Source organism: Grus americana, chromosome Z (genome assembly GCF_028858705.1).
Source record: "Grus americana isolate bGruAme1 chromosome Z, bGruAme1.mat, whole genome shotgun sequence".
Taxonomy (NCBI): Eukaryota; Metazoa; Chordata; class Aves; order Gruiformes; family Gruidae; genus Grus; species Grus americana.
Window position 1 is genome coordinate 45,486,630 of NC_072891.1, and position 22,036 is coordinate 45,508,665.

The 22,036-nt window shown below is 38.1% G+C and overlaps 1 protein-coding gene across 20 annotated transcripts in view; it reads right to left on the reverse strand.

The window, feature by feature from the left end:
- Positions 1 to 22,036, reverse strand: part of AGTPBP1 (ATP/GTP binding carboxypeptidase 1) — a 75,992-nt gene that overhangs the window by 9,291 nt on the left and 44,665 nt on the right. For 17 of the 20 annotated variants that reach the window (XM_054808819.1, XM_054808817.1, XM_054808816.1 and 14 more), the window contains 7 exons: positions 21,820 to 21,964; positions 19,296 to 19,449; positions 18,421 to 18,601; positions 16,826 to 16,955; positions 16,333 to 16,464; positions 14,845 to 15,021; positions 8,740 to 8,900 (listed from right to left, as the gene is read on the reverse strand). In XM_054808819.1, coding sequence (XP_054664794.1) covers positions 8,740 to 8,900; positions 14,845 to 15,021; positions 16,333 to 16,464; positions 16,826 to 16,955; positions 18,421 to 18,601; positions 19,296 to 19,449; positions 21,820 to 21,964 — 1,080 coding nt within the window. Of the gene's footprint in view, positions 1 to 8,739; positions 8,901 to 8,948; positions 10,329 to 10,389; positions 10,532 to 10,588; positions 10,691 to 14,844; positions 15,022 to 16,332; positions 16,465 to 16,825; positions 16,956 to 18,420; positions 18,602 to 19,295; positions 19,450 to 21,819; positions 21,965 to 22,036 lie in introns of those variants that run through there. The other 3 variants (XR_008574578.1, XM_054808830.1, XM_054808829.1) reach the window with 3 other exon arrangements.

Consider the following 22,036-nt stretch of genomic DNA (forward strand, 5'->3'; position numbering starts at 1 on the left):
GTTACTCTGGTTAAACAAATCTGATGATGCATCAGCAGGTACAGACAAATTAGTGGCTGTACATAAGGCTGCTGTGGTTACATATAAAGTTTAAGAAAATTCATACTTGAAAAAAGGGACAGTGCAATATTAGGTCAGTATTTCAGCAGTGACACAGTACAGTTTGCACTTTGCTCTGAAAAACACTCTGCTGTCTGATTTGACTCCCACTTTTTAAATAAAAAGCATTTCCACTGAATTCAGTGAAATAAAACTGTATAAATAATTATGAATATCAAATCCCTTTTAAGATGGGGTCAGAACACTGGAGAGTCAGGTACAAATGCACAACATATTTCAGTCTTAATGCCACATTTTAGTGATAAGTTATTGGAATTTACATATTTATCTTTTCCATTACAGATTCTCACACAGATTTACAGTATTGCTAAATGAACACTGAGAGCAAGGTACCTATTTTCTCATTTCATGGTACATATTTTTCTATTTTAGTGTTATTAGATTTACATTTAATAGATTTCAATTTAATAAACTTAAGAAGCAAAGCCATTAGACATTTGAAAAATCTCAACAGTTGTTAACAGACTTCTCCAATAAAGTAAAATATTCCTTATGTCAATGTTCCTTATCTGATAAACATTGTAACTCTAACATGCACAGAATCTGATTTTTTTTTCCACTGCCTACATTTCTTTAGTGCAGAAGCATTTGGTTATTACCTTTTACAATCTGTAGCTATGTAAGACCCAAAGGTCACAATTAGGGGAAAATATATTTTTTAAAATTTTTTCTATATGCAAGTTTAGTTCCAAAACACTGAATGAAGTTATTCACTGATCTCTCCAACTTAAAATTTTGTCTTGCAGTACAATTACTTTTGTGATTTTCATGACCTGGTCTTTTCGGATGGAGACTGAACCTTCCTGTTTTTTGAAGTTCCAGTTACCTTCCTTGCACAACAAGATTATAAACATTTCCATGTACAGTCTCAATAATATTAACATTATTATCAGCTTCATGTTATTTTTCATCTATGCTCACATGTGCCAAGCCAACTACATTGCATTTTCATAATACCAAGTCTTTTACTAGTGCTTTCAGAAAATCCAGTATAAAACAGTCCCCGTGCCCCTCACTCCCACCAACAAAATATAAATCAAGTCAGGGGCAGTGTTCCCCATGGTCATTACTTTAAATGCAATTAATTTTGGTACATAATAGTTTTTTTCTAGAACTAGGTGGATTAATGAATTATTTTAGCTGGAGAAGAAAGTTCAAACTATGTGTGTTTATTCATATCCCTCTCCAGAATTTGCTTTATTTCATAACATCAAAGCAACCCACCTTCCCATTTGTTCCTTTTCTCATCTAGCATTACTCAAGTTTGCTATCAAACATAAAGCAATAATAACCTTTTACTCACTGGAGGCACTTTCATACCCATCATAAACAATGTGTTTTAAAAGTCCAGAATGGAAGAACCATTAAGTCTGAAGGATTATGTTTATGTCTGTACACACTTTCAAAGAAGCTGATCAACTTGTGTACAGGCTAACTACGGAAATCCTATTCCACAATGAGGCCCATAACCATTACCTTTACTGTAAAGTTTTAGTTTCAGAAATATTACAAAGCAGTAATCCTATTTTTAGTTTAAGGTATCATCTTGCACCAACATTTAATCCTGACAACAGCTTTCTACTTTACCACAATTGTATCTAATTGTCTACAGTCTGTGGATCAGTTAGCCAGAGTGGTAAAGCATAATCAACTGCTGCTCCTTCCACTACCCTGGAAAGAAGGTCAAGATCTATAGTTATCTTTTTTATTCACTTCCTTCAAATATCTTTAGAACTGGACTTTTTTTGTGCATGTGTTCATGCAAAGCAGTATGTTAGAAGGCTGGCTGGTACATGATTCCCCACCCTTTTTTATCCCATCCTGATACTAAGGTGCTTCTGATGTGTCTTTACCTCTCCGGCAGATGCTATGGGGAGTGACTCGTGTATGACATTCCTCAGTTGAACAGGTGCTGTTTTAAAGTCACTCCATCATGAGTAACATTAACAAACTGAGAAATCCAGCACATAATTTTTTGTCCAAAGCACAGCCACAAACTACCTGTGAACTGGGATGCTAACTTTCTTTAGAGAGACAATATAAAATACAGAATTCTGTATCTGAGGCAGCTATTTATATTAAGTTATATGGAAATCTGGGGCTGTTTTTCAATACCACCCTGATAATTAATTACTCGCAACCACATCTTGATTCAAAATGCTGTGACTGAGGTTTAATATTTCAAAGAGATATGTTTATACTGAAGCTTAGTTCTAAAGAATTGACAATGATATAACACGGATGGGAAAAATATTATAGTCTTGTTAACATCTAATAGTAGCTGCAAATGAAAAGTAAAACTTTTAAAAACTGGAAAGTATGATAAATAGGTGTAACATGGCAGTATTAAATTTTGAAATTCAACATGCTGCACCATTGTACACAAGGAACTCAAGAAAGAAACATGTGCCCTTGCTGAAGTACTACCATTTAGAGGCCACCCACAACAGCTGTCAAGTTAAACTGCCTTACAGCCAGCCTGTATTTATGGAAGAATTCATATTTACAAAATTAATAAAGCGTATATGGCAGAAATGCCAAGGGATGAGGAGCTTGGCTGTGAAAGTTCTGAGGGAGAGAAATGCAACTAGGTTGTGATTTTAGAACCTTGTGTTCTAATTACCTAAATTAGCACTCAAATTTGAAGTTGCCCACAACACCAGCACTCAGTATCTTTTGAGGGCAGACTCAAAGACACTTCCCTGTTTTCACAGAATGACAGAATGACTGAGGTTGGCAGGGACCTCTGGAGATCATCTTGTCCGATGCCCCTGCTCAAGCAGGGCCACGTACAGCAGGTTGCCGAGGACCACATAGGGTTTTTGAGTATCTCCAAGGATAAAGACTCCATATCCTCCATGGGAAACTTGTTTGAGCACCCTCACAACAAATATACATATAACTACTGCGTGTATATATATAATGCTTAAATGGAATTTCCTCTACAGTTTGTGTTCATTGCCTCTTAGCCTGTCACTAGACACCACTGGAAAGAGCCTAGCTCTATCTTCTTTACAACCTCCCTTCAGGTATTTGTATACCTTGATAAGATGCCACTTGAGCCTTCTCTTCTCTAGACTAACAGTCCCTGCTCTCCCAGCCTTTCCTCCTATGGGAGATGCTTCAGTCTCTTCATCATTTTAGGGGCCCCTCACTGGCCTCTCTCCAGTATGTCTGTGTCTCTCTTGTATTGGGGAACCCAGAGCTGGACACAGTACTCCAGGTGTGGCCTCAGCAGTGCTGAGCAGAGGGGAAAAATCATGTTCCTTGACCTGCTGGCTACGCTCCTCCTAATGAAGCTCAGGATATAATTAACCTTCTTTGCAGCCAGGACACATTGCTGGCTCATATTCAACTTGGTGTCCACTATGACCCCCGTGGCCTTTTCTGCAAAGCTGCTTTCCAGATGGTCCATCCCCAGCATGTATTGGTGCCTGGATTTGTTCCTCCCCAGGGACAGGACTTTGCACTTCTTGCTGAACTTCATGAGATTCCTGTCAGCCCATTTCTACAGCCTGTCAAGGTCCATTTGGATCAGCCACTCCTAGTTTGGTGTCATCTGGTAACTTGCTGAGGGTATGCTCTGCCCCATCGTCCAGGTCATTAATGCAGATGATAAACAGGAGTGGAGCCAGTATTGTGCTCTGGGGTACACCACTAGTCACTGGCCTCCAGCTAGTCTTTGTGCTTCTGATCATCATCTTCTGGGCTCAGTTGCTCAGCCAGTTTTCAATCCACCTCACTGTGCCCATCCAGCCTTTACTTCCATCAACTTCTCTATAAGGATCCTAGGGTAAACAGTGCTAAAAATGTTACTGAAGTCAAGGCAGACAATATCCATTTCATTCCCCACATCTACCAAGCCAATCATTTCATTGTAGAAGGTTACTATGTTGGTCAAGCATGACTCCCCTTAGTGAATTTGACTGCTCACAATCTCCTACTCCTTAATGGGGCTGGAAATGCTTTCCAGGATTAGTTGTTTCATCACCTTCCCAGGGATCAAGGTGAGGCTGACCAGCCTGTAGTTCCCTGGGTCCTCCGCCTTGGTCTTCTTGAAAATAGGCATGACATCTGCTTTCCTCCAATCTTCAGGCACCTGTCCCAGTCACCACGATCATTCAAAGATTATTGAGATGGCCTCACAGTGACATCAGCCAGCTCTTAGCATTTGTGGGTGCATCTCATAAGGACCTGTAAGTCCAATTTGCTTAAGCATTCTCCTACCTGTTCCTCTTCTACTAGGGGTAAGCCTTCCTTGCCCCAGACTTTCCTCTGTCTCTGGGTCCTCAGATTACTGAAAGCTGGCCTTGCTAATAAAGACTAAGGTGAAGAAGGCATTCAGTACCTTAGCCTTTTCCATGTCCTGTGTCAACAGGGCTCTTGCCCCATTCAGCAGTGGAGCCATATTTTCCCTAGTCTTCCTTTTACTACTTATGTACTTACAGAAGACCTTCTTGTTGCCTTTGACATCCCATGCCAGATTCAACTCTAGGTGGACTTTATCTTTCCTAACTATGTCTCTGCATACTCTGACAGTGCCTCTATATTCTTCCCAGGTTACCTGTCTCTGCTTCCACCTTCTATGCATTTTCTTTACACATCTGAGTTTTGCCAGGAGCTCCTCATTCATCCATGAATGCCAGGCTTCCTGGCATTTTTGTACAAATTCCTCCTCATGGGGATGGACTGCTCTTGAGCTTGGAGGATGTGGTCCTTGAATAGCCACGAGCTTTCTTGGGTCCCTCTTCCCTCCAGGGTCTTATTCCATAGCACTCTTCCAAGCAGATCTGTGAAGAGACCAAAGTGTGCTCTCCTCAAGTCCAGGGTTGTGATTTTACCTTTTACTTGTTCCCCCTTCTTGGGAACCTGAACTCCATCATCTCGTGGTAACTGCAGCCAAGGCTGCCTTCAATGTTCACATCCCAAACAGCACATCCTTGTTTGTGAATACAAGATCCAGCAGAGCACCTCTCCTTGTTGGTTCTTGTATCACTTGGGTCCAGCAGTTATCATCAGTGCTCTCCAGTGAGCTCCTGGATTGTTTATGCCCTGCTGTGTTGTTCCTCCAGCAGATACTGGGGTGGTTGAAGTCCCCCATGAGGACCAGGGCTTGAAAACATGAGGCTGCTTCTAGCTGTCTGCAGAAGGTCTGATCCATTTGTTCTTCCAGGTCATGCAGCCTAGTGCAGACACCTGCTACCACATCACGCAGAGTGATCTGCTCTTTAATCCTCACCCATGAGCTCTCAGTTGGCTCGTCATTCATCCCCAGGCAGACCTCCATGCATTCTAGCTGCTCTCTCACATAAAGGGCAACTCCCCCTCTTTGTCTTCCCAGCCTGTCTTTACTTAGAGAACCTGTATCCCTCCACTGCAGCACTCCCATTGTGTGAGGCATCCCGTCATGTCTCCATGATCCCAACAAGATCATAGCCCTACAAGTGCACACAGATCTTTAACTCGCCATATTTATTCCCCATTCTGCACGCATTACTGCGCATGCACTTCAAAGAGGCACCCCAGCATGCTTATTTCCCAGAAGGGTCCGGGGCTTTTTCCGTATGGTCCCTCATAGGCACTTCCTTGCTTACATGCAGATGCTTGAGAGAATGCTGTAAAGCAATGCTTTAAAGAGAGTCAAAGCGACTCTTAATTATTTAGTATTTATGAATATGTTATTTATTTTAAGTACGATACTTAGCAAAGAAGTTTTGCACAGCCCCTTTACGTACCTTTGTGTGTTAAGGCTAATTCAGCTGTTCCCACTGTCTCTACTATTCTTAATCTCCTCTGGAGACTCTGCAACTTCCCCAGATGACTATTCCGTAACTTCACTTTTGCTTGCCATATAGAATTTTTACCTAAAATCTAGACTAGCTTTTCCTTGTAATTTAAGGCTATTACTCCTGGTCCTGCCCGCCCTAGAGAGAACAGACTCTGCCTCTGTCTTCTTGTATTTGAAGGCAGCTGTCATGTTCTTTCCTTCTCCTCCACCTCCTAGTCTTCCTTTTCATTTTGATAAAGGCCTTGTGATGAAAATTGTAATCAAAACAAAGAATTTTGTTTGCTGTAGTAAAAACAGCTTCCTCTACCACAAAGTTGGAATTCCATCTGGTGATTTCTCTCAAGAGCTTTACAGTATAAAACATTGCCCCTTGCTCCCCAGCTTTATGTCAAGGAATATATCCAACGTGCACTATATAACTTTTTTCAAGCATCTACACACTTCCTTAGCAGTTAACATTTTTCATTTCTTGAGTTTTGGTCTCTTTTGTCAACACTTACATCTCACCCCAAAGAACTGAAATCTGTATGAGACAGTAAGCTCCTCATATATTTTAAAAGAATCCTAAACAGATTACCTTCAGATGATACATATCCAGAATCCTTGGCAACATATATAAAACAATACAATTTTTTTCTCCATAGCCTGATCCGGGTCTGTGAGACAAAACAAAACTGGAATCTGTGTTTTCCTAATCCAAAAGCTTAGGACAAAAGAACTGCTTTCCACAGTTACCTGATGATCAACTATCTCAGTCCCCAGCATAACAGCAGTGGAAGCAGATTTTCTGTGCTAATCTCTCTGTAGTATCGCTCATTAAACTACTACGCTACACAAATGCACAAGCTAGAGACTTTTCAGAGCAAAACAGGTAATGACATTAATTCATTCTAATGGCTAAATTTTCAACTAAGGCAAGGAATAAAAGAAAAAGAGTTTAAGACCATTCACAGTTTATCCTCCCTGCCTCTTTCTTTTAATTGAGGCTGTCATGGTTTAGCCCCAGCTGGGGTAAAATCACGACAGAAACACAGTATAGACATAGCAGAATATGGTTTTACACTTGCAAAACCAAAGCCACTGGTATTTTATTTACACTTTCAAACTACATCTTACAAGGCTGATGGTAATTCATACATCAAATGAAAACTTAGAGTGATACACTGAAAAGTAATGTTACAAGTGGTGAGTACTGCTTTCTGCTATTACCATTGTTACGGTATGAATGTTATATTAGTACAGTAAACACCACCAAGGCATTCTTAGTGATTGAAATCCTGTGTTTTGCCTGCACTGGAGACACCATGCTAATGCCATTCCATCAGTTGTAGAAAACTTTCTGCTTTTTTCACCATCTGTCATGTGACTCTCTCCCAGTGAGCATACCTACACTTCAGTGAGGCTTGCACACTGGTGGGGGTGAGTTACTCCAAAGCTGCCTTCTGATTGTATCTCCTCCAGGATCACTAAGCCTTACCCAAGCACAAAAACTGATCTAACAGTAAAAATCCAGCCATTACAAGCATGCCAATGCTGTATTAGTGAGCAAATGATATTGGGGGATCCAGCCATCACTGGAGTGATAGATGTCTACACATCACAGCTACTCTTCATACACTTTTAACCATTTTCTTAAGACACTCTCCTATTGTTCTTATCACCTTTTAGCTTATACTTCACTTTTCATTACATTCCGTAAATGCTAAGCATGAACACAAGCTCCAGTCTTTGCCAGTACTCCACATTCTGATAACACGTGTTTAAATGCTGGAACTAAACATCACCTCCCCCATCCATAGGGTACCACAGATGCCCTCCCAATATCTCTGCTAGTTTTGCATGGTCTAAGACAAATTGCTCATTTGTCTAGCATCCAATGAAAGTCTTAGTCTCAAGCACCTTCTTGTTTCAGTTGCACAAAACCAATAACAACTTTCATTTTTTCCCCAAATTTCCACAGTATTGTTTTAGCTAAGTTGGAGATACAGCCAAGACCACTACAAAAATATTTTTGGCTCTAAGTATGCCATATTATAGTGTGTAAATCTTACTCTTTTCTAATTTAATTCTTTTTTGAAGTCTGGAATTCTGCTTTAATTAATCTCTAACCAGAATTTCAGAAAGAGATGCTTAGACATTTGAAATAATTTGCTGTGCATCCCCAATTACCATGTATATGTGGATACTTCAATGATGAATTACATGAATGGAAATATGCAATAGTATGCATACTTCTGCAAGCCTATCTAGAGCTTTAAGAACTGGCAACTTAATAAGCTAGCTACTGAGCAGATATAATACATTTCTTTTGTGACCCAAACCTTATTTCACATGTTTTAAATTATTTAAATGTTGTTATATATCTCTACCAGAGGGGGAAAAAAGCCCAACAAAACTAGTTTGGAAGAAAACGGTTCTTAAAGTGCTTTAACTCATGTACTTGAAGTCTGTCTAAATATATTTTTAATTTTGTGGACAATATTAGAGAAGAAAATGCTCTCAGAGAGACAATTGAGACCTAAGACTTACTGAGTTTTACTGCATATAACTCCCCAATGACATTAAAATTGCTGGCATTTATCCCAGCAACAAATGTGACATATAGTCTAACTCTGTATTTATTGTTTTCTTTAAAAGTTCAAAGCAATTTAATTAACACAATAGGTCTCCAATATATTCAGATTATTGTTACACTAACAGGTCACAACACATCAACGTTATTTTTATATGAGTGGAAGAACATCTTTGAGAGAATCTTTACCTCTCTTGAGAAACTGCAATTTTTCCTGGAGAAAAAAAAAAAAAAAGTAAATATAGTAAATGTGTACTACCTTGTCACTTTGCAGCTTGACTCAATCAGGTCATTTTCAATATCCAACAGACTAGAAGGCAGATTGCATTCCAGCGGTGAGGCCACTCTTTTTAAACGCAGTAAGCCAACACAGAACTTTGCTCCCATCTCCTCCAGTTCTCTTGTTCCTATCTGCAATCCCTAATTTAAAAATAAGATTTAAAAATACAAAATAGGTGCATGCAGATAGACCCATACATGCTGCAGCATTACTATTTAAAACAAATTTCATTATTTTATTTAATACATTCTCTTGTTCTAAAGACAGAACAAATAAGAACTGTAAAGTAAACACTTAGAAGAGTATCAGAGAAAACTCAGATAATAACTACATGATTCCTCTAAGGCTGAACAGACATTTCCAGACACATCCACATTTCTTTGGAGCTTCCTAGTCTATACTTCTAGCACATCAGTATTAACAGCACTTTTCCCAGTGGCATTGGAAGAGAGACAGAGATCGTGTCCAAGTTGATAAGTATAAATTATTTTAAAAACCAGCACAAAAATTCTAAAAAGGAATTTCAAATACTAATATTTCAAATACAAGATTCTTCAACAGAAGTTCCATTAGAATGAAAAAAATGAGTGAATTCATATTGTAGCTGTGATCAAATTCATTACTATGTTCTGACATATAAATAAGGCTATTTCAGGCAACAAAGTTACGGCTTGACACAAACATCTCTTCCCCTCCTCTAATTTAGAGACTACATGTGTTAATTCTGAAACCATTTATTCACATATTTAGTAATTAAAACCAACAAACAAAGTCTCAAAAGCTACAGCTGTTTTCTAACTCGAGTGATGTACCAAGGCATCTTCCTCTACAAAGAGTATTTAGGAGGTAGCACTTACATAATATTCTCCAAGTTTACATATGTGATAAAGCCTCCCATCACATAATTATACACTTTTAATTTAGCCAGTGGTGCACTATGTATGGACAGAACCTCTGACCTCAACAACTTTATGAAAAGAGAATGATATTCCAGAGCGACCCTCAACAAGTATGGAATCTGCTAGTACTGACTGTATCTAAACCAACAAATTCAATTTCACAACCCAACTCAATCTCTCTCTCTCCCTTTGCAACTTCTGTATCTCAGGAGAATTTGAAAGAATTTTAGTTTGGATCTTCTAAGCCTCTTAAGGTAAAGGGTAGTTAAACAGGAGCTTTGACAAAACAAGCAGGGAAGCAGAGGAACCAGATGATAAGCTAAGCCATCAAGTAGGAAAACACATGAAGCAAAAAGAACAGAGTAGGAATTTTTTCTACTAAAAGCAAAACGACACACACACAAGCTTTGTATATGTTGCCACACTGATGCTGTATTTTAAAATGCAAGGTTTAAAAGAAAGTGTTATGTTGCTCCAGAAATGGTACCGTCCACACATTCTTCTTGTACTTCTGTTTTGAACATACGCACACTTCATAAATGGAAAGTTTGATTTTATTTTTCTTGTGAGTTTTTTTCCTTGATAGTCTTCATAAATAAGGTTCTTTTTAGTAACAAGAAAGTTAAAGCTATATCCAATATTCTAAATCCAGCCAAATGGTACAGAAACCTGTTAGCAGTGAACAAGAGATGGATATTTGATTATTATTGTTAATAGTAATACTACTTACCTTTGTTATCATGCTTTTGTGCTGTAGGTTTCAAAGCACTTATTAATAAAGGAAGAATTATCCTCACTTTACTGATGGACAAATGGAGGCAGAGAGGGTTGAAGCGATTTGTACAGTGTCTCACAGCATGTCACTGACCCCGCTGGGAACAGAAATCAGTTCTCCTCACTCTCAGTGCAGTACCTTATCCACAGAGGCCAATTTTTTGTTTTTGTTTTGTATTTGTTTGCACGTCAGTAATATTCGAAGACCCCAATCATAGCTGGGGCTCCACTATGCTAATCACAGGAAGACACAGTCCCTGCCCCAAAGAAATTAAAATAACATTAAGGACAAGAGGCAACAAGTATGCAGAAGAGGAAGGAGAAGGGTAACAGTAATCTCACTGTTACAGATTACTAATGTGCACAACTTGATGGTTCAGAAATTTTTTCATTCATTGTCTACATCTGTTGCTGAAGAAGTTATCGTTAGTTGGCAGATTCCTTATAGACAACATGACAGGAGTGGCTCTAAATCAAAAAAAGGACAAGGGTACAGCATGAAAGAAAGTGCAAGGGCAATTGTTAGAAAGATAAACAGCATGTGCATGTTCCGTGGCTGCTATTTTCAGCACAGCAGAAAGAGGATAGAACTAAAGAGAGACCTAAATGGATAAGATTGGAGGTGGATAACTGAAATGCCTGGACGATAAAGTTTGAACTTACTATACTGAAGGGTCTACATACTTGCAGTAAAAGCCCATGCCAAAGTGTAGATTTGCTTCTTTAAATCATGATGGAGAACACAATACCACACAGCTGCCAAATACCAGATTTCTTAATCCACTGTTATTCTTCCATCAGCCAAATCTCTTTAATTACCATGAAACAAGAGACCTAAAGTCTGTTTCAGGAAATAATAATAAATAGTTGCCCTAACTAAGGGAACAGAGGTGAAGTTCATTTTCATTGAAGCCTTGATTACACTCATCTTCTTGATCTTCTAAAAATTTTCAGCTCTTGTTCTAGTACCTTTAACTGTGGGCCACTGAAGTTCCTTAAGTGTTACAAGCATTGCTTTTAAGCATAAGCCACCAAGAAGTAGCTGCTTTTTTTTTTTTTAAAACATGGACCAAATTCCATTCCTTTTTCTTTACATTTTATACAACTGTCTTTCTTCTAGACAGTAACACTTCAGATGGCTGAAGTCTTCCTCACTAAGCATGTCACAAAAATACCTACACATGAATAATCTCAGTGATGAACTTTGCCATCTGAAAGCAAAGATGCAAAATGAAGGCACTACAGACTGCAGCCTCAAGTTGAGAAGAATATTTCTGTAATATGTACTTAATAAATTGAAAACAGCCATACTAAGATTTGGAGAAGTCAGTTGGACAGTAAAACTTCACTTTCTTGTTCTGCTTTCTTATTCAACAGACTGTCCTGGTTTTCACTGGGAGAAAGTTAATTTTCTTCCTAGTAGTAGGTATAGCACTGTGGTTCGGATTTAGTATGAGAATAATGTTGATAACACACTGATGTTTTGGTTGTTGCTAGGTAGTTGTAGTATCTACGCTAACTCAAGGACTTTTCAGCTTCTTATGCCCTGACAGCGAGAAGGCTGGAGATGCAGCACAAGAAGCTGGGAGGGCACAGCCAGGACAGATGACCCAAACTGGCCAAAGGGATATTCCATACCATATGATGTCATACTCAGCATATAAATGGGGAGGAGTTGGCCAGGGGACAGTGATTGCTGCTTGGGGTCTTGATTGGGCATTAGTCAGTGGGTGGTGAGCAACTGTTTTTCATTTGCATCACTTGTTTTTCTTGGGTATTATTTATCTTTTTCTATTATTTTCCTTTTCATTACGATTTACTATTATTATTTTATTTCAATTATTAAACTGTTCGTATCTCAACCCATGAGTTTTCTCACTTTCACTCTTCCAATTCTCTCTGCCGTCCTGTTAGGAGTTGCAGGGGAGAGATTGAGCAGTTAAGTGGTGCTTAGTTGCTGGCTGGGACTAAATCACAATGCAGAGGTTACAAAGATGTGATCATTTTTGTTAACTCAAAGTGTAGAAACTGAAGGATCACAGTAGCTGACAAAATTTGTTGACTGAATCCTTAATCTCCTAAAGTCTTCTTTTTATCTGCATCATAAAATTTCCAGGTAACAAAATCTTTTTGATTGCTTAATTTTTAAGTTAATACTCCCAAATTTATTTATCTCCAATCAGGAAGGGAATTGATTTCAGTTTTCAGGTGGTTTGAATTATTGAAGAAATTCTCCTTTTGTCTGGCATCTTAATTATCCTCCATAGTAGATCTTAGAGCATCTTTTCAGTATCTTGAATCGCAGATGACTGAGCGATAGTTGCAGCACTAATTCTCAAAGCACTACAAAGACCCCACGCAAGCAGTTGAAACAAGACTGTTTCCAGAGATAACTGTCACCAGGGATCCTAAATTCAGGTAAGAATTGCTAACTTCTGTTCAACAGCTTTCTGGCTGGAAATATTTTACTCTGACAATGGTGATTGTTGACTAAAAAATAATAAAAAGAAAACCTGATGTTCTGATATTATCCAGCTTTGGCAAAGACTCAGCATTTCTTCCATGAAGAACAGAATTGTTGAGTAATCCCCTTTGTGCTTTGAACAAAATTCAGTGATGATGCCAAACCAGAAGATGACTGCAGAAGTGCTTCAGACCTTTACATAATACACAGTCCCTCAGATCTGAACTGTGATGTCCTTTGAGGTAGGAAGTAGGAGGGGAGGGAATTTCTACAATTTGACTCTTCACTGTGTTTTGAAATAACATATTGTGAAAGACGTCATCTAATTTATACCACAAGTTTATTCACAGAGTTGCTGGCCCCACTCCTTCCCTCCCTCCACACACACACACACAAAAACCAAACAAACAAAAAAAAGACCAAGCCTTTTCATCTCTTTGACCTTCTCACTGGAGAAGTGTTGCTCTTCTCTTGTTCTGTTTAGTCACCTTGGCATTCTAGATACATTTTCTTAGTAAGTCTGAGCATTACCATGGTGAAGAAAAAAATGAAGATCTTCCTGTATATTCAGAGGATGACTAAGACCTCAGAAACTGTTTTACTCCAAATAAAATGAATGACAGAAGAGCAATTTGATCTCATCAGCTAGTTTATATTACATAGAAGAACGCTATTCCCTTTTGATTAAATTATTTTTCCACAGAGTTTAGCCACTGGTAAGTTTGTCCACAAAGCATCTTCAATTCACCTTTCTTAAGAACTTTCTGTAGCAACACTGCTAAAGCCGTGAAGGTTCATGTTTGTAAGAACATTCTGGAACTTTCAAAACAAGCAAGTTGGATGAGTTATTTTTTAAAGCTCCATAATGATGTCATCTGAGGAATAATGGAATATTCTGACAACAGCAGGAATGCTTCTGTTAATTGACAAAATGAACTTGTTCATTTAGTAGTTACGGTCCTACTGAAATTCCTGCCAAAATATCTTTGTTCTGCCTAGGGAGATAAGCATGGGTGTTGGTACATACATTAATACATTAAATATACTCTGTTCCAAGTTTTTTTTTGGTTTTGCTCCCCACCCTTGATCCCACCCTTCTGATCCTCTTTTTGTCAAGCACCGTATTTCAGTCTTGTGGTGATTTTCTTGATTAGCATTCCTAAACTCTATTTTCAAGCAGAGGAAACTGTGATTTCTTCCATGAATGTTCATTTTAAAATCTTGCTTCACTTTGTAGCTAAATTTAATCCAGTGACAGAAGTTGAAGATCAGATGTTAGGGTGGTGGTTCTCCCCTTTTTTCCCTATGAATATGAGAAACTATGAACAGGGCTACCTTTTCTTTTCAAATATCCAGCCCTGTTAACAATTTTGAAGGAGACAAATTGAAAATATGTTTTAAGACAAGAAGCCAAACAACTATGATGAGTAAGTAACAATAATATGTGTAATTTATAGTTCTGGTAACATGATATGAAAGTGTTTTGATTTATAAGCCTGTTTCTGCAGTTACACAGGAAAATTCTGTAAGGGACACTACTAAATATCTGCTGAAGAACCATGAACTGCCACGATGAAGTCAGAAATTGCCATGTGTAAAGGAAATTTTTATTCTAGTATTGGCATAATCTACTGGAAAGAACAGTTCTGATTTTTTAACTACATGCATACATACGTGTTACAAGCAATAATTAATATTACTTTTGTTAACACAGCCAATAAGCATAACATACTCTGTGTGCATGGGGGGGGTTAAGTGACAGATGAAGACTTCTATGCAGCCTATAGTAGTGCAAATTATGCAATTTCACTCTAAGATTAGTGTAAACAGAAATCTTAGAGTTTTAGAAGTTTAAAGCAAGCAAGCAAGTGGGGTTATAGAACAAGATACCAATGCAAATGGAAGAAATTACAAAGCAAGAACAGTTTAACTGTTATATTTTCTTACCTTATATTTGCCCTGGTCACATCCACATAATGTGCTTTCCATTGTGTAGCTCCTTTGTACTCCTATCTCTCTCCAGACAACAACTCGCGCTGTTGATTCCTTGGACTTTTCCACTACAAAGCTGCAGCTGCCCATGCAGAATGCTGGGGCAGTTTGACTCAGGATCTTGGGGAGTGCCTGCAGGACAGCAATTTGAAAAATACAGTGATTCTTTTATTTCACTTATGGAAGCAGAGGGGAGGGGAATATTCAATCACAAACTGTTACCAGAAAATTTTCTTGCAATTTGATTTAAAGGAATAAATATGTAAACATTTCTCCACCTTGAGTTTTCAAAACCCAGCGTGTTCAAGTGACAACAGGTTTGCCATTTCCTACTTATTAAAATCCTCTTTTTCAGATTCAATCACTAAAATCGTTAAACGTGTGGCTAAGAATCAGGATACAGAAGAATGCTTCAGGTGATCACCACTTCCTCCTAATTCAACGAGCTAACTTTGCTCATACCGTATATAATTAATTAATTTAATTCAGTTTCAGAATGTTTCAACAATCCAATTTGCAGCCCTAACACAGGCAGTAGTTTATTAATACATAAAATTCATTCATATTCAGCAAAGTTCTTCAAACTTCAAGAACATGAATCAAAGTTCAATATAACTGTTCACATGAGAGCTTCAGAAAAAGGCAAGAAACAGTTATGCAAATGTATGTATTTGAATAATGCTAAATGACTACATTCTTTCCATGTTTTTTTTGTACCAGTTATGTCAAAACACACAGCTACTTTGGTAGTACATATACCATTATTAGCTTAACCTTGCCTAAACATTTCAGTTCAAGGCCTTTTCCAAGCCAAAAGGCTTTTTCCCACAACTCTTATTGACTGTTGTCTTTTGTGTGGTATGGCAATATAGGCTGAAGTGACAAACGCCCATGTACACATGCTGGGCAGCAGACATGAATGGCATCGGACTCAGCATCCAGGAAATCACAGAAGAAAATCAAGGAGCGATAGATGTTTTGAAAAAAATAAGAGAGGTTTGATAAATTCTGAAAGCATCTGTACTCATTTACATGCATGGATGCATAACAAGCATTTTAATGTGCATTCACACGCTTTTCAAGCTTAACTCTGCATCTCCTCAAAAAACCAAGGGGTTTGGACACATCAGGTTGCACAGATTTGCAGTAGCCACAAGGCGGCAGGGGAGTTACACAGAAGAAACAGGTACGACGTAATTCTTTAAATCTTTTCGATTTAAAAAAATAAAGCACTCTACTAACATTAAATCCTTAGCTGCATTAGTGTACAATGTTTAAAGCTCTCAAAATATTTTTAAGTATACTCATGAAATAAGAAGAGATCATTTTAAATAAGTTTGCCTATGCTATAGTCATTATATGCACAGAATAATATTGGGAAGTTATTGGAAAAGTATATTCCAAATTCATGCCAAGTAAAAAAGGTACAGGTGTCAAACTTACCCTGTAACCAGGGTCTTCCATCACGTCACAAGAGGCAGCATTAACGTTCGTGTGCCACATTGTCTCTTTGATGCTGCAGCCATACATAAATACATTCTTTTTACGAGAGTGACCATGATAATCACAGTAGACCTACAATAGATCATTTGAGAAAATAAAGCTGAGCCATATGGAATTAACATTTTATAAAAATCATAGAAAGAACAGATAGAATTTTTTGTTTCTACTGTTGAAAGTTCCAAAGAATTAGGAAACACAACTCCTTATATAATTAACTTGTGCATTAAGACAAAAAACATAGGATTCATCTAAGAAAGATTAACCTACCATAGCAAAGGAAACAGGTTTAGATCTAAAGGTTTGTGGAAGACCAGTTCTCCAAGTCAAATAAGTATGACACAGTTTACAGGACCATATTAAAATGTTTACTTTACAGACTAGCTACATAGACAAGGTTAAAAAGATTCAGAATTGCTTACACACGCATACTCACCAAAGGTAAACGTTTTATAGCAGCCAGATATTGCAGTAACCCTTTAGCATGGTAAATAGTGGGATGCAGATCTGGATTTGGATTTTGCCACTGTCTGTTTAAATCTTCTCCACTTAAAGAGCAACGGTGGCTATTGTGGGGGGGTGGAAAAACGCATGATGTAGTCTGTATTATGATACTTTTAAATAAGCCTCCCCCCACCTCAAGTTTTCCTTGTCACCACTGCTTCTTTGGAAGGAGTCTGGTAAGAAACAAACTTCAGTTTTCTAATATGCCAAATTACAGAAGTGTTCGGGGCTTTTTAAGTTATGTTAGAGAAAATCTAAAAATAAATTAGAAGTAGTTTCTTATATGAAGTCAACTGTAATCTTGCTAATTTGCTGTTGAAACTGAAGGCTTGTGTTTCTATTCAAATGCTAGTTCAAAATCAGTAATTTTGAATATATGGTACCTACAGTTTTGGTGTCTTGACTTCTGTAATATAAAAATTAATGTCAACCAGAAATCTAAGACTTGAAACATGAAGTTGTTAGGAGACAACTAGCTGTGAGAAAAAGAAAGAAAAAACAAAAAACAAAACAACAACCAAAAAACCTCAGTGAACAAATAAAGAAAATCTCTGTATTCAGTCAGCTATCAGCAAGAACTTTTAAACTTGCAGAAATTCTCGTTCATGCAGTCATCTTCAGTACATTTGTCCTTACATTGTGTCTGCTGGGACAGATTTCTTAATTGTCTTTTAATACAACTTTCACTTGTATTCTGAATGATTTAATTCCAGGTGTTCTGTTATATGTATATATAAAGACAGGGTTCTACTCAAATCCATAACTGGTTTGATTTTTATTATTTTGTTCACAAAATCTTTTAAAATACTACCCATAACTAGGGTAAGAAGGAACTGTAGATTCACCATACCAAAATTTCCATTTCATATGAATTCCCTGTAACCAAGTAAATATAGATTATTGAATGCTTATTCATAGCAGTATCAAAAGGTTCTGAAATATCCCTTAAATTTCTTAAGAAAAGTGGTAGTGAAAGAATTACCATTAATAACTTTAATTAATCAGGATACTCTCTTACTCTTTTTTCTTGCACACCTATTAACTTTCCCCCTTTTAATAACACTTGACAACAGCCATTTCCATAACATCCTTCTAAAAACTATAATTAAAAAAGGAGAAAAATTACATAAAAAGCTTTCTCAGATACAAGGACTGTTCTTTTTCATGAGAACCATGAACTTGTTTAGCCTTTCCTAAAAGCAGCTCTGCTCTCATACAACTCTTTACACCTATGCAAGACTAGTTCAGAGAGACAATTAAAGTGCAATGTCAAATCACATAGGAATTATTATCATCCACAAACAACTGAAAATACTTTTTATAGAACTGAAATTCATGGAATGATGCGTCTGCCTTTAAAAAGCCAAAAAGTGGAAATGTCCTAGCAATTTTGTAAGTGTGGGATTTTTTCACATTAAGTATTGCATTTTTATGCTTCCAGGATTAGTTTAGATTTTTTTTTTTTAAATAATAGCTGCAAAGACTTAGTAGTGCAGGTTACACATTTGTGAGTAAACTTATGCTTACTTTCCATTGATGACACCATCTGGATTGAGCATGGGAATAATTTTGAAAATATAAGATTCTCGTAAACATTGGGCACTTGGATTATTGCTCATAAGGTATTCCAGCGTTCCCTTCATAACCCAGCTTGCATTAGTCTCTCCAGGATGTACACGAGCAGATAGGAAAATATAAGGACGATTCCCTAGAAGAAGTATGCATAGAAGTTGCAAAATATGATACCAGCTAAGTAAATAGTTTGTTAATTGAAAAAGAGACGATAGCTAGCTTCATTTATTACAATGCAAAATGTAGTATTTGGGAGTGTTATTATCAGTTTTATTGATAGAGCTTGCCAGAATATTCTTACAAGGACTGCTAATTACAGAACTCTCACAAAGGAGCTTTAAATTCAATCAATTGTGTAGTCACAACTAATGTGAGTTGGCAATTATGATATAAGGACTTTGATGGCTTTTTTTTTCCAATAGCCAAGAAAAATATTGGGGTGGAGGAATAAACCAGGAATGGTATCATAACTAAACCTCATTTAAAATTGCAGTAGCTTAGATACTGGCTTTATAAAAGATTTTTTGACAAGTAAATAACCTAAGCATTTGGATAAAAAAAGTTACTCATAAGTCAGGTATTCTTTTCCAAGAAGTATTATATATATAGTCTTATATATCCAGATATAAATATCCTAATTTGATACCACAAATAAATATTACTAAATACTAAGCAAATCCTGAATATTGATACCTATTAATTTTATTGATTTCATTAACTTTATTTTACATTGCTGTTTTTACAATGCACAACAGTTAATGCTAATTTTTTTTCATGAAGAACTAGTTTTACATTATTTTCAGTTGATGAGAAAGAAAAATCATACTTACTGAACTGACAGATATGTTCATAGTAATTGGACTCTGGCATGGCTGTAATAGTGATTAAGGGACAACTGTTGCCAGCCAGGGTCTCACAGAGAACATCTTGTCGAAAATATATCTGTTGAGGGTTGTGCATAGATTCCAGCTTCTGAAGATGCATCTTCATCCCAAAAATAATGAAAAAATACTTCAAATCTTTTGCAGTCATGTACCACAGTGTATTCCACAGGTACCATTTAATCAATCTTTTTGTTGTTCTAAACAATGTTCAAATTTCCATCATAATTTTGACCATGAAATATCATTCTCTACATCTCTGAATATTTCTCTTTATAGAGTCTGTCTTTCCAGCTGCTTCAAGGAAGACGAAGGCACAGAGAATACATTTTCTACCAGATGATACTGTAAGGGTATGCGGAAGGTAAGAACCTCTACTTCATTAAGGTTATTTGATCAGGGACCTTTTCAGTACCAAAGGGGATAATAAGTAGAAGAAGAAGCAATAAACAGGAACAGAGAGAAACAATCCTGGTAGAGGAGACATAACAAAAACAATAGCAATGACCAAAAAGTCTCCAGTCTCTAACAGATGGGCCATTAAGAATCTACAAGCACAGTTTTGGGGAGAGGGCCACCTGAGGGACAAGGGGGAAACCAGGAACATGAGGATTTTGGATATTCAAGGGGGACCTGTGAGACTATACAAAACTTATGCACCTGATCCCTACAGTTGCCTTTGGCTATCTCTCTGGGCAGCCTCACTTTCTATCCCATACCTACAAGTGCTGTGTGGACTAGGTGAAACTAGCAAGACAGATGCGCGTAGATTTGGGGTCAGCAACTGGAGTGAGCAGGTAGTTGGAGAGGCTACACCTCTTGGGAGCATCTCTTGGGCACCAGAGACTTTGTGTCCAAAGCACCAGCTACTGCCGGGATTGAAGTGAGTGGACTTGGTGCCAGCAGCTGCAACTGTTGGCAGTTTATGCACCCTTCAGTCTGTGGTGTCAGCAATGGAAGCAAGAGGGGGTCTCAGTGCCAGCTACTGGAGTGGGTAAGGGTCTTGGAGTCCAGCCACCTGGGGCAAGAACAGTGTGTGTCCCAAAAAACAGCTAGTGGTGTGATAAGGGTGAGTGAAGCAAGGGAGTGTATCTCAGTGCCAGCACCTAGAGTAGGAACATGGGTTACGAGCCCATGTGCCTGGTACCAGCTGCTGGGAGCGGGGGGCAAGCATATGCATCTGCCCCGAAGCTACTGTGTGTGGCAGGGTGTGTATGCAATTTGATAGCAAACTTCAAGGTGGACTGCCCAGGGAGTATGTGGCCCTCAGTTGAGACAGAGGCATCAGGTAGGCAGAGAGTCCTCCATCTGGAGGGAACCACAAGTGCAGAGTGCCTGCGAGATGAGTGTGCAAGTGCATGCATCTGTTTGCTAGTGAGTGTCAGGCTGGATTAGCCTGCAAGTTGGAAGTCTGCACAGCAGTTAAGAGAGACCAGGATCTAGGCAGAGGCATGGCACAGATGAGCCACACCAGTCATCCACAAACTTGGGTGTTCTTGTGATTCTAGAGAGTGCGTGGGTGTGTACTTTTAATAGCGAACAGCAATCCTTACCAGCTGGAGAGGAGGCAAGGGAGTTGGGTGTCTGTAGTTATCTTTTAGGCAAGTCCTGGTATTGTTACACACCGGTGCTGTTGAAGGCAGCACCTTGTCTCTGCCAGTCTGTGTAGCCAGCCGTGCTGGGGGGACTGCAGGTGGAATTTGTGCAAGTGTGTGTGCCTGAGTCTCTCTCTGTGTCTTGGAGATACACACTCGGACTGGCTAATGGTTGAACCTACAAGCAAACAGGAAAGCAACAGGCACGTCCATCAGCCTGGGTCAGAGACCCCTGGGTCCCTTGGCTGGGCTCCAGCAGCCAGGCAGGAGGAAGAGCCAGGCCCCAGAGCTGTTGGAGGCAGCAGCTGCTTGTAACATCTTTTCACAGGTACATCTTCCAAGAGCAAGCATGGCTTAGCAAAAAGCTTCATTTGATGCTGTTACACACTGGTCAGTGAATCCCCAAGTCTGCTTTTATTGCTATGACAAAAACAACCAACAGATATTCTAGCCAAGAGTTTCGCTTAGTACTAAAAGCTTCACAACACTTCTTTAAGCCAATTCATTATCCTAAACCAGTCTCTAATTATCTTAAATATAGTAACTTGAATAGGTCAGTTACGAAGAGGTATACGTAAGAGCAGGATATGAGTCATTTGACTCAAACACAAATATTTCATCCAATTAGCACCATTTCCAGTCAATTATGAATTATGATTCCCTTTTAGCCTGCAAATAAGTATCAATTTTATTTTTCCAGGGACTGTTCTTTAGAACAGCCTATACTCTTCACCAATCTAAACACTAATATTTTATGAAAATGGTTCATTTTAAGGAGCATTTGAACTTTATAAAAAGAAATTCATTCATGAATGCTTATGTTTCACATCATCCAAAAGTAGAAATATTTTCTATGTAACAAATCATTATCTTCTCACCTTTAAAGTTGAGTATGTATATGGATAATGGTAAGCAAAGTAGCAGACATCATCTTTATGTTGGAAAGTCACTGTGAACGTAATTGTGTAGTAAGATTTTCCTTTCTGACCTCCAGCAGCAATTGAACTTCTTGAAAAGTGATTCCTAAGAGCAAAATGAAAGTAATAAACACATTAGAATTTCTTTTTTTCATATCATCGGTTATTCCTGTACATG